The sequence below is a fragment of the Rousettus aegyptiacus genome, unplaced genomic scaffold (genome assembly GCF_014176215.1).
Source record: "Rousettus aegyptiacus isolate mRouAeg1 unplaced genomic scaffold, mRouAeg1.p scaffold_m13_p_4, whole genome shotgun sequence".
NCBI classification, from domain to species: Eukaryota; Metazoa; Chordata; class Mammalia; order Chiroptera; family Pteropodidae; genus Rousettus; species Rousettus aegyptiacus.
The window spans coordinates 147,922,510-147,936,383 of record NW_023416307.1 but is presented as its reverse complement, the minus strand read 5'-3'; the positions used below and the strand labels follow the sequence as shown (position 1 = coordinate 147,936,383).

Sequence of the window (13,874 nt, the reverse complement as noted above, 5' to 3'; positions counted from 1 at the left end):
AATTCTCAGAGCCCCAGATCCAATAGAGAATGAAAATATACATATACGTGAAAAAAGAAAAAGATTACAAATTCTGTTTCTCATTCTTTTGCACTGAAAGTATTTTTAAATTATATATATTATCTTATGGATAACATATAAATAAACTAAATTTTTGGCATTAACACTTCTTATGATAACTTATATAAGAAGCTTTTTTACAATTTGAGAAAAAAAATTTATTGTTTTAAACTTTCAAATATATTATTCCAAAAAAAGCTTCTCTTTGCTTCTCTGGTTAATTCACTTGTTAGTGCAGTCAGTTATTTTTCATCTTCCTTCATTTTTTTAAACATCATATGGATTGAAAATTACGGCTGAGATTATTCTACTTAAAATGAAAACTACTTGGTCATTTTCATTTTTTTCTTCTTTAAAAGGTATTTCAGTCAAAATTTTCTGAGCCTTGAGCTTTTCTACATTCAGTCTGGTGAGTTTTTAGACATTCTTCATGAGTTATACAGTCACCAGTTTTTGGCTTCAGTTGACCCATCTTTTCCTTTACTTCTACCTAATCATAACTTACCACCAGGGTGAAAGGGATGAGAAACAAATAAAATGATTAATGAAAGCTTGTTAAGTTAGTACATTTAATTTTCGCGCAATACTAACGAGCTCTAACAGCCTCTTTCCTGCCTACATCCTATCCTCTCTTTATTCAAAAGTCAAGGCTGCCAATAATTTGACCTCAAGCTGGGAGTCAGGGATAAGCGATGACAACTTTATAAAGCTGCGAAGTTGACCGTTAGTAAAAACCAAATAAGTACTTACAAGAGATACTTTCATTTGTTCCTGAAATTCCCTTTCTTGGGTCTGAAACTTCTTGGTCAGTTCCTGATCTTTGCTGGCCAGCTCCTCTTCATGAAGCTTCTGTAATTTAGCAATTTGTTCTGAGGATTTCTGAAAATCATCCAAATAGTTAAAATGAAAACAAAACCCAGAATAAAATATGTAACTCTACAACTAATACTTTATTACAGTTTAATCATGATGCTAATAGCTTTTTAAAAGGAAAAGTCAGAAGATACTTCTTCCCCCATAAATCGAAAGTCACCGAATTCTCAATAGGTAAAAGAAAAACCAGTTAAATGTTGCTCCTCGTTTAAGACAAGGAGAGCTGCTGCTGCAGTAGTCAGTCCCAAGTGGTCCGCCTCCGCATATAGCAGGGATATTTCTCACCTATCAGGATGGGGAAGCGCAGTAGGGGAAACAGGGATGCTCTCAGAGAGGGCGCTCCCCTACAGTACAGCTGCCCTGGCTGCAACAATCTAATTATGCCTAGCTTTCCAGGCATGCACTATTAAAAAGTACTGACCTTGTTCTTTCTTGGATAGGAAGACTTAATCATGTAAAATGTCAAACCTCCTTAAATAAATCTAAAATTTTAGTATAATTAAAAAACTGCCAGCAGAATTGGGGGAATGTCCTCTAGACCAAATAAACATGCAAGAATGGCCAATACCCTTCCGAAAAAAGAGTACCAAGGAGAGGTTACCAAAGAGCAGAACATATAAAACTAGAGTAATTATAACAGTGTAATGACAGCACATGGTCAGAGAAAGCGATGGGATACCTCAGAGAATCCAGAAAAAAGACCCATATGGAGCACTATAATAATTTAGTGTATAATAAAAATAGTATGTTATGTCAGAAGGGAAAACATGGATTATTGAATTATTTGGAGACTATCTGGCAGTCATCTGGAAAAAATTAAACTTGGATCCCTACCAACTTTACACCATACACCATTCACTTTACACTATACACCAAATAAATTTCAACTGGATTAAAGAATTAACCATTTAAAAAGCATGTAAAGCCAGAAGAAAAAAAACAGAATTTTAAAAAATGATCTCAAGTGATATTGTATTTTTAAAGCAGAACAAAAATCCTGATGGTATTTAAGGAAGAGAAAAATTTCTGCATGGCAAAAAAGGAAGGAAGGAAGGAAGGAAGGAAGGAAGGAAGGAAGGAAGGAAGGAAGGAAGGAACTAAGTGACGAAGGAGAAAGTAAGAAAAGAACTGAAAGAAGAAGAAAGAAGAAAGGAAACGTCCCAATTACGTCCCTTACCCCTCCTCCCTTCCTTCTCCTTCCCCCTTCCTTCCTTCCTTCCTTTCCTTCCTTCCTTCCTCCTTCCTTCCCTCCCTCCCTCCCTCCCTCCCTCCCTCCCTCCCTCCCTCCCTCCCCCTCCTTCCTTCCCTCCCCTCCCCCCTCCCCTCCCTCCCTCCCTCCCTCCCTCCCTCCGCCCGCCTCTCCCTCCCTCTATTCACTTCAAAAGCCCCAAACAAAACAAAACAAAACAAAGTCAACATATAACAAACTGAAAAAAGTATTTAGATAAAAGCAACTTATAGCCAAACAGATAATTCCTACTGTAAGTAAAGAGCTTCTACAAATCAGTAAGAAAAAGACCAAGAGTCCAATAGGAAAGTGAGTCAAGGATTTGACCAGGCAACGCAAAGAGAAAAACTACAAATTCCTTTTAAACATATATACATATGTTTATCATACTGGAAAAGAGGTATGTACATTAAGACAAAATGGTCTTTTTTAAATGATAAGCTTAGAAATATAAAAAAGTTATGTAGCTCCATCTTTGTGAGGGGGTAATATATTCTAATACATTGCTTATGAGAGTATAAACTGTCCTTCATAGAGCTTATAACAAATATGCAGTAATTAAAAGTACACATATCTTTGCCTGAGTTAATATTCCACTTCAAGGAATCTATCCTGAAAAAATTTACATGTGAGCAAATACGATACAAATACTATTTGCAATAGCAAAACATGAAAACTTTAACATCCATGATTAAATTATGAGGTATTCATGAAATGAAATCCTGAGTAATCTTCAACAAATGGAGCATCATTATCAATTAACGACGCTAAGGGACAATCTTCAACACTGATTATTAAGTGGAAAAGCAAATATAGAACTGTATATATAACATGCTATCTTTTGTGTTAAAAAAATAGAGAGACTATAAAACAGAAAAAAAAATTATGTACAGAGACAATCTCTGAGGAGTATATCTAAAAAGATGTAAGTTCATTTATCTATCAAAGTACTTTTTCTTATATCTTGAACATCATGAAATGGTCAATGGTTAAAATGCAAAATAACTCTTCTTCATACACAAAGACTGTAGGAAAAGCATAAGACTTAAGTTTTAAAATGACTGTAGCCCATTTCAATCTAGAATTATTCTTACTTTCTTTACATCAACGACCTCCTGTTTCACCCGACTTAATTCCTGTTGAAGACTGATGCGTTCCTTCTCACTTTTTTTTTCAATAGCTTTTATTTGTTCATCCATTTCTGCCTTCATTTTTCTCCGTGATTCTTCTGTTTTTTGGGCAGTACTCAAGGCTTTTTCAAGTTCCTCAAAAGCTATAATGAAAACAGCAGAAAACAAGTATCTCAAGAAATACTACCACTGAGCTAACGTGTTTTACATTCAACATATGGGAACTAAGAGCAGCAGTAGCAGGACAGGTTAAAAAACTCATCATTGTTTTAAGCCAAGAGATATTTCTAAGTAGTTCAACTAAGCCACAAGAAACGTTCAGTCACTGACACCTATTTGTCAGAGTTCTGCATTCAGATCATAGGATTGCCTTCATGAACTTAAGCCAGAAGTTTGAAAAAAATATTAAATTACTAATGGTTCCCCACTCTACTCACAAATGTCCTTATAGATAGCAAAGTCAGAGAAATAAAGACTTGTACTACTTCTGTACTACATAATTTTAATTGCTTTTTTGTTTGCTATGCAGTTCTTAACTATTATCAATAATTGGGTAATATATATTCGCTACAACATTTGAGAATGGAAAAATTATTCTTTGACTAATCTTATTTTTTAAAATCTCTTAACTATATAATAAAAAAGAAACAGAGTCTTGTTTTGTTTTGTTTTAACATTTACTAGCTAAAGGCTCAATCACATAGAAGATGTATTTTGGAATGAAACCGGCTACTTGTATAAGTTTCAAACTAGGGCCATTATCTAGAAAGAAACCTTTACCTGATTCACTAGTGTATAGAAAAGTACTACCACTACCCACAGGGTGTTCTTGGGTTAGATAACTCAGGGCCTGCAAAAACAATCATCTAGGCTAGAGTGCTATGATCTTTAAAGAGGCCAAATAGCTCACCCAGCATCAAACAAAATCAGATAGGGTGGGTTCAACAGATGGGTAATTTGGCACTAAAAATATGTATGCACGTGTGTTTACATATACTTGTGTGTATATGTATATGTGTGTTTGTGTATGTGCATGCATGTGTGCACTGTATATGAATGTGTGTGTATTCTCTATACTGGCCTGACACCCTGTGAAAATCCTACTGTTATTATCATTCTAGATTGTTTCCTTTAGTCCTCATAGAATATAAGACACCAGAATTCTCTTCATCTTAGAGATGGACAATAAATAAAACTTCAGTTTTTAAGTTGGGTTTTTAATCCTCTCAAGAAACATATGTCAGGGGAGATAGTTCATTGACATATGTAGTATTTTCGATCCTAGTGGTATGAAAAATGTGGAACTTCAACCTATGGCATCTCAGGAAAAAAAGCCCTTTTACAAACCACACCCTGGCTTAACAGACAGTAATTTGGGCACAGAAATTTCATACCTCAAGATAAAAACTGTTCTTAAAGCATTTTCTTAATGGCAAATTGCATTAATAAAGAAAAAAGCAAAAGAAAGGCTGAATTCTGGTAACAACTGGGAAACGGAACTTGCTTTGCTCAATATTTAAACAAAAACTTTGCTGGCAACCATAAGTCTTTGATATAAAAAGAAATCTATCAAATTTATTCATTTTACATGCCCAAAACATAAAATTGAGGCTCAAATAAAGTCTAAATTTCAAAGGAACATTAATTAGCTGAGATTATTTTAAAGATTCTAGCTCTACTGGTATTTTCCTATACACACCAAGATGATAATCCTCATATATAAGTATGTTGGAAAATAAAATATTTAAAGAAAAATGCTGTCTTTGCTTTATATATTCTTTTACTATAAATTCTAGTGTCAAACATAAAGAAATATTTCTTACACCTAACAAGAAATTAGTTTCTAATTTCTTAAAAATCAAGTGACCAATTATGCGAAAGAGGTTCTATAACAGAGTGCTTACTGCTTATTTTGTGCTGAAGATTTAAATGTGGGAAAACAAAAAATGGAAAAAGAAATGACCTCATTTTTCTTTTCATTACTATTATTATTCAGCACATAAAATTGTATTTTAGCACTTCAAAGCACTTCATAGAAACATATCAGGCTCTGGACAACCTGAAGATAATTCTGATGTTCTTCCAGCAAAATAGAATTTTAAATGAAAAACTTTTGTCAATTAAGCAATAATAAAACAAAACTGTATATAGTCAATGCCCAGTGAATTTTTTCATTTTTTAAATTCCAGAATCCAGTACGGTATAAAAAAATAGATGTAGTACTCTCACTTTTTCAAACAACAAAAAATCCATACCACAGCTCCTATTTAGATAAATTTTCCAGTAATTAGGTTTTCTAACCATACCCAGTAAATTTTAGAACCTTCTCTGACAATACATTCTAATTTTAGTGTTTAATCCACTGAAATTGTTTTCCTAAGTCATTTGATTATCCATCATATAATGATTAAAGTAGGATAGATCTGGTTCCACAATTAATCTAAATTTAATACTCTCTTCCACCTGCTGCTACCATGTCCAAGAACCATATAATTTTACACTTAGATAGAAAACTTTGAGATGTTTTCTTTCAATGTCCTCATTCAGATGCAAGAACCGAGGCATCCAACTTTTCCCTCAGATGATAAAGCAACTTGAATTTACCATCAATGGTAAAACTTTAAAATTGTATTTAAAGAATGATCCTTACCTTGCATTATTTTTAAAAACTAAGAATGCTGACATTGATGAAACTCAGTTGAGTAATAATATATCTTACTAAATCACAACTTCTGAACCATTCAACTACTGAGAGCTTCTAGATATAAACAAAAAGTAGCATATCTCTGACTGACACACAAAAACTCAACTGCTTTCCTTCTCCATCCTGCCTTGCAAAAATGTTAAGTACCAAAAAAAAAAAAAAAGCCATTGAAACATACTGCACATATCCACATATAGAAAACATATTACAAACCCATTCTGGATTCTACACTGTACCACAAATGAAGCCACTTCCTTACAGGAAGTCTGCCTCCAATAATGAGTCCCATCGCAGTGTTGAAGTAGGATACACTGAGAGTTTACTTACTAACCAAAAATGTCTCACTTTATGATGCAGCAACCACCAGATACAGTAAAGTGGTGTCCACGGCTCATAATATCGTAAAAGCAAATTCCCCACTCTTTCCAAAATAAAACTATGCTGGGATTTTAATATTAGTACTAAAGAAATCTGTTCTGAATGTCTACATAGGTTAACTTCCAATTACTGACAAAGGATAAGTGAGTGGGGAGAACGAAGGCGTGCATCAGCCACAGCTGACTAGTCGTCTGCCAACATGCAAGGGTGCGCGGGAAAACCACGGTCACAGCACACATCAGAGGGAAGGCTAAGCACGAACTGCCACCAAATGTTGCAAGAACACGCTGTGTTCTTCCAAAAAAAAAAATTCAATGTATCTCAGGCAATTTTTAATTAAAAAACACTTTGGAAATATTTCTACGCAAAAGTTTAATGACCCTTAAGGATGGTCCTCTGCCGAAAGTAAAATGTGGGGAGAGGTCTTTAACTGCTAATTCCTCACTTTGCACTTCAGATGAGGTTCACTCATATCCTTGGGAATTATAAAAATGGGCAAATGCTCACTGTAAGAGTTAAATAAAAAAGGCTAGCAACGGCTCAATAATCCAACCATTCATTCATTACATATTTACTGGATGTTTGCCATCTGCCAGACATATGCTACACACTGGGTGACATTAAAAAAATTTTGCACACACACACACACAGCTGAAGTAGTAAGAGGAGAAGAAAAATAAAAGAGATGAAAGTAGGAAGAATGTGGCATTTGCTTTTACCCCTTCACCTTTTCGTCTCCATATCCTCAACATCCTTACCAACTGCATAACAAATGACAGAATTCTGAGATACTAGGTAGCATTACTATTCTGTTGCACTGTCCTAGAGGATACTTTACTCTAAGCACAAAAAGACCCACTTCTACTCCCGCTATGGGGGATAAACAAACATGCAGCAGTGTGGATAACTGTTGCCCCTAAGAAGCTGATTAATAACATCAAGAATAAATAAGTAAGCCAGTACTTATGCCTTTAACCCAGCAAAACAGCTACTAACATGCATGTGGTATTAAACTAAAACCATACAGGTAATACCACAAAATGAATAAAATGCAAATTAACAGAAAAAGAAACAAACAATAATCTTATCAGAATTCCCACCCAATCATCGAGCCTCTTTTGTGAATAAAAGCAAAAGTCTAGAGAAGCAGTTTTCAAAGTATGGTGCAAAGATTCCAGGGTGCTGACGCCCTTGCAGGGGGCCAGAAGCTCCTCCCTTTTCCAAATGCTTAAATCTGCATGAGGGCAGATTTTCTTTGTATATTTCAACCAAAATAACATATCAGAACAGATTAAATGCAGAAACAGATATAAAGTCCAGATATCTTCTATTAAACCAAACAATGAGATAAGCAAAAATGTAAAACAAGGCTATTCTTCACACTAAATTTTGTTTTGGAAAATATAGGTAATTTTCATAAAACTATACTAGTATGTAACAGGTTTATATTTGTTATTTTAAATGAACTAAACAAATTTTTAAAAAATTTCTTAGTTTTAATTTCCAATGCAATAAGTATCACTACACACAAATGAAAGCTCTTTGGAATCATCAGTAGGGTTTAAGAGTGTAAAGAGGTCCCTGTGATCATAAAGTCTGAAAACCGCTCAGCTAGAGTTTAAATGAAAATAAAATAATACCACCACCCAGTGGCACAAACCAGATAGTATGATATTTACATATGAACTGGGGTCTTTGGAGATTTAATAAACACCACATTTACAATGGAAATTCACTTTTTAAGCCATTTTCCAAAATACATAACAAGATTCATTCCATAGACAACGCTTCAACTTTTAAAAATCATACAGATCTATCCAAAATTTCATGTACTCCTTACATTAACCATGCAAATTTATCCATTAAATACCTTAAAAACATCAAACATGTCTTGAAAAATATGAGGCTAAAGCTAAGTAAGTACATGATTCTCTAGTAAAGTGTGTTCTTCTAGTTTCTGATGCTTTTCAGTAACAGTGACAGTGGCAAGGACACAAGTTTAGTGCAGGGTGAAAATGACTATATAAACATATGGACGCATAGTTACTATTGTAGAAATGTATCAAGCACCCACAATTACATGATTATTAAATAAACAACTTAAAACATAATTCCACTTAAAATAAATTTTTCCATCGGGTATGAATTTAGTGATAAAATATGTACATAATTCTTTTCTAACATGGCAGACTTAAATTCTACTTTAATTCATACTTCTTTTGCCTGAGACACATAGAATTTTCTTTGTAAAGCTCATCCTAAGTATCCATGATAAGAAAATAAAATAGCCCTTACCCCAGTCCTGTTCATACAAGGCTTGGGAAAGGCACCATGATTCACTTATTGGCATGTGTGGATGCACAAAAATAAGATGTTTTGTGAGACTTAAGACTCTAAGAAAACTCCGTTACATAAATTATCAACAACTAACAAAGCATTTAAGTACACACGATTTTCGTTTGTTATATAAATATGCTTATCTTACACATTATTTAAATACATAAAACTATTTTAAAGGGTTCTTCGAACATCAAATAAATACGTTCTACAGACTGTCTTTAGTATATCAGGTCTATACTATACAAATGAATAAAAAACTTATTTCCTGCACAAACACAACATGGCAATAAAAAAGCGAAGAATGTTATGAGTTAATCTAAGATTTTAAGTGCAGCCAATCATATAAAACACGTAACTCCAGCAAAGACAGGATACATGAAAGGGAAATGGGGCTTGCAAAAGACAGCGCAGCACTCTGGTAGCTTTCCTAATGCAAGCAGAATGCTGTGTTCATCTCGCACAACTATAGGCAAGAACATCTTAAAGGATGGGTGGGGGTTCACACTGTGGTGGGAGCTCTCTTCTGGTATTGGCTATATTTAAGTCACTTAAAGGTAACTAACAAAAAGATCAAGTCCATGGGTAAGAATTTATCGTAAGAAAAAACTCAGATATGGAATAAGCTGTATCACAAAGCTGTTACAGTATTATTCATAATAGTAGAAATATAAAAATAATCTAGATATTGATCAATAGGGAAATGGTTAAGTAAGTGATGGACATGCATTCTGACAGCCATGAAAAATGTTAGTACTTTAGCAACATGTAAACGTACCCCTAATATAATGTTAAATGGAGAAAAATAGGAGCACACAAAATTGTATATACGAAATAATATTATTTACAATAATATAAAAATAAGGATCAGAAAAAAATATTAAATGGGAGTGCACTGAATAGTGATGTTCTTTCATTTTCTCTATTTTTTTTTTTTTGGTAATACATTAATAACTAGCCAGCTACCCCAACCTCATACCCTTGTTAAATGTACACACGCACACAAACAATATTGCCAAGACCTAGTGTGAACATTAGTAGCATTAATATTCTGCACTTGTGCTACACTGAAGAGATAATATTCTAGACAATTAGTAATACTCAGCATCTATAAAATACAGCATTATGCACGTAAGCTGAGTCACCAGACTTCTCCAAGTTTAAAACCTGGTTACTTGGCGATATGACCATCTGTTCTTAAGTAACACCTAGAAAGGAATACTATCAACGGTTGTACTAAAATGCTTATGATGAATGTATTTATTTTTTTATCCATTAAAATAAATAATTTTAATAAAAACAAGAGTACTATAGTATCAGACTACCAAACACATGCCTGACAATTCCACTATGGAGTAGAATAAGTACTACAGGTTGATACAGCACCCTAAAATAGGCATGCCACCATATTCACATAGTCTCAGTATTTTATGATAAAATTTTTCTTTTAAAAATAATAGACAAATTCTCTTTCTCCTCCAACATATGGGAGGCATCATAGTTCATTTGGGAAAAAAAATGAACAGCAGTGCAATAGATTGTTTTCCAAGAAAAGTAGAGGGGAATATAGTGAGCCAATCTTGACCTCCAGAATAAGCGAGCCAAAGAAATTAGTTATTTGTCTACTAACATCTACATGTCAAGAATTATTAAATATATTGGTTAAATATTTTAGAGGTGAAAATACATGAGGAAAGTTCATATTCTTTGGTAATTATTTTATGTGGACACATTTACTTCTAAAAATCTTAACAACTGTCAGCTTTAATGATGTTAATGTTTACTGCACACGGCCAACTCTTATGCATTTAGCCCTTGAATTTTAACTCTAAGAGAAAGACAAATATTTAACAGAGCAACTGAATTCTCCAAGAACCAGATGATGTTCACAGACTATTTATGGAAACTCTACTCCTTTTACAAAGACCTTTTCTTACTTTTAGTACTTAATTCGAATTTTTCTGTCAATTGGCATATGCATTTTATAAGAACTATCTAAGAATCATTTTATATTTGAAAAGTTTGGTTCAGACTCAACTGAGGTCATTAGATGAAATGTAGTTGGTGTGCTAAACTAGTTTTTATTATAAATTTAAAATGCAATGTCTTCAATGTGGAATCTATTACAACTTGGTATCATAGTTATGATACCTCAATAATTAAATACCTAGAAAAGCACTCATAACTGTGTGATCCAAAGACTTTCCAAAGTGAATGCACAGCAAATATCTTTAAATCTTATTTCTCTTTTTAACTTTTAATATTTTGACAGTACTGTTATTAACAGAGACATTTCTAAATTTATAGGCTATTGATTATTTATAATAGTTCTATGAAAATCACATTTAAAGATAAAATATATTTGTGTTTTGGAGAAGGAAGGCTATATCATTAAGGAATTGACTAGAACAGTTGCCTGAAGAAGTTTTATCCTACATGTGAATTAACTATATTTCGCCTACCTTTACATCATTTAGCTCTTTCAGCTTGATATACCCCAAGTCTCCTGATAAGATACCCCAATTTTAAAGAAAATTTAATTCCTTAACCAGCATTATTTTCTCTTGACTAACTACATTAGTCAACAGAAGAAGTCCTGAAAGTGGAAAGGCTTGAGATGAGAAGCTGAGACTATGCACTGGGATTTCTGTTCACTGAAACAAACCTGTTTAACAATGTCTCGACACTCTCAAACTGCTTCAGGTAAGTCTTCAAAATTATAGTCAGAGAGATGTTGTCTATTAATGTTCTCTGAAGAGTAATTTTCTTAGGTTTACTGAAAACAAAATCATCAACTAAATTCCCTGCCACTTATCAATAAAATGTAAGGAGACGGGGGAGATACTTACGTGCATTTGGTGTCGACCACCTACTTCTGTCATCCAGATCCATTCACTTCCTTAAACCTTACGATCTAGTTTTCTGCATTTCTAAAACTATATCCTTGGAATTAAACCCTCACCAAATTAAAAATACCTTTAAAGTCTTCATCCCACCTTCTCCACTTCTGAAAATGCCTCTGATGTTACCCCCAAAAGTGTTAACTATTCACGATTCCTGTGACTTCTTGGATAACTTTATTTCTCTCTGCCAAACTCAAGATCTCTATGCTTAAGAGCATAGACTCTGGACTGGAAATGCCTGTCAAATCCTGAATATACACACTTAACTCTCTGTGTATGAATATAGGCAAGTTACTTAACTTCTACATTCTTAGATTTTATTCGTAAAATTAGGATAATAATAGTACCCGCTTCACAAAAGTTGTGATTAAAGTACAAGTACACACACCAGTAAATACAAATGAAGCATTTATAATAGAGCCTTGCATAAAATAACCTGACTATTGGCTATCAGTAGTAGTAGCAATAGCAGCAGTGTCAGCAGTAGAAGAAGCTGCTACCGCTGCCACTGCTATTACTACTACTGTAAAACTTTCAGAGAAATCAGCCTCTCCTACAAATGTAACTGTTGGCTTCAACCATGCCAGTGACTCCTGAAAGATGCTCCACTTTCTTCTTTCCAAATTCCTACAAGTCAATTCCATTTGGAAAGTACATGATTGGCTCAAATTGAAAGTATCTAAGCAAACTCATCATTTCTTTCCATTCCTCAACTTCCCCACTTAGATTTCCTTCATTAGTTCAGTCTCCTAAACTAAAAACTTTGGAGTCATCTTAGATTCACTCTAAATTGATCAAAAATCAAATTCTGCTGAACATACACTTCCTCTCCTTCCCAGATCCACAATCCTAGTTAAGGTGGCCAAAACTCAGTCCCTCACATCTATGTTTCCATCTTTGCTTCTAAGTTTGACTTCCCACTTCATTTCTTCTCTTCATAAAATACTAGCTTCCATTACATTATGCTTTCCTAATACTGGTTTCCTTTTGCCTTGCATGCCAAAGTCTAAACTCTGCTACTCACCTTTTACGATTTTAATAGTCAGTTCCCTCACTATCCAACTTTATTTACCACTTCAGCAAGAATGGTTTTCAGTTAATTCACACACCCACTATGGTCACTGTGTTTCACTGTGCTGGTTTATGGTCGTGCGCTGCCCCCAGCTCTCTGTTTAGGCCCATTCTATTCATTATTTAAGGTCTAATTCAAAACTCACATCCTCACTAACTTGCAGCCACCGGTTCATTCTGTTGTCTCCACTTTCTAAGCTCTCTCCTTTCTTTCCTAGCACTACTCAGTATTGCACCTTGTCGACTACTACGCTGGTCTCTACAATTTATAGCTTAGTATTTATTGTATCAAAACATAATACTATTATAACACTGAATTATTCACTATTCCCTTAAAAAGCAGATCATATCTTATACTTTTTGTTTACCCTACGGCACCTATAATGTAGCAGTTATTTAATATGTACCATGCTGTGTCTAGTTGGGGAGTTACAAAATTGTTAACCTGAATTTTGATGCTCTAAGGCAGTGGTCAGCAAATGTTTTCTATAAAGGGCCAGAAAGTAAAATGTTAGGCTTTCCAGGCCACATATGGTCTCTGTCACATACTCCTCTTCTTTCCAATTACTTAAAAATGTAAAAATCATTCCTAGCTTGCGAGCCCTACATAAACAGGCCATGCATGGACTGGATTTCACCCACAGGCCACAGTTTACCAACCCCTGCCTCCTCTAAGGAACAGTTCAGTGTCTTATAAAGAGTCTCTACAGTTAAATACTTTCATCGATACTCAACTCATTTGTCTAAATGTTGACTGGCCAACCACTTTAATTGACCTTTGAGGTTTAACATAAAACAAAAAAACCCTGAGTTCTTACCAGCTCTCTCAGACTTCTCTTTCTGCTCCCGTAATTCCTCTCCCTGGGTTGTCATCTGTTTGATGCGACTACGAAGTTGAGCGATTTCTTCTTCTTTCATTTCCAGGGTTTCATGCATCTGCCGTTTAGTCTCTGCTATTACCATTCCCTAAACAGAAGCACAGACTCTAAAGTCTTTACATAACAAAACTGCATCATCGATAGGAATATCAAACTTACTTTAAAAGGCAGAAACCATAATATCTCTTACTAAATACAGCCCAAGAATTAGTTCATCATTTCACAACCTGAAGTCTGTGTTCTTCATTATACGCTGCTCTATATACTGCAATAACCTTCATTACCTGACATGATATCAGGGTATTTTTGATA

The 13,874-nt window shown here is 34.3% G+C and overlaps 1 protein-coding gene across 11 annotated transcripts in view; it reads right to left on the bottom strand.

Annotated features, from left to right (window-relative positions):
• GOLGA4 (golgin A4) overlaps positions 1-13,874 on the bottom strand; it is a 95,365-nt gene that overhangs the window by 34,960 nt on the left and 46,531 nt on the right. For all 11 annotated transcript variants that reach the window (XM_036219907.1, XM_016123966.2, XM_016123972.2 and 8 more), the window contains 3 exons: positions 13,503-13,650; positions 3,256-3,434; positions 811-939 (listed from right to left, as the gene is read on the bottom strand). In XM_036219907.1, coding sequence (XP_036075800.1) covers positions 811-939; positions 3,256-3,434; positions 13,503-13,650 — 456 coding nt within the window. The remainder of the gene's footprint in view (positions 1-810; positions 940-3,255; positions 3,435-13,502; positions 13,651-13,874) is intronic.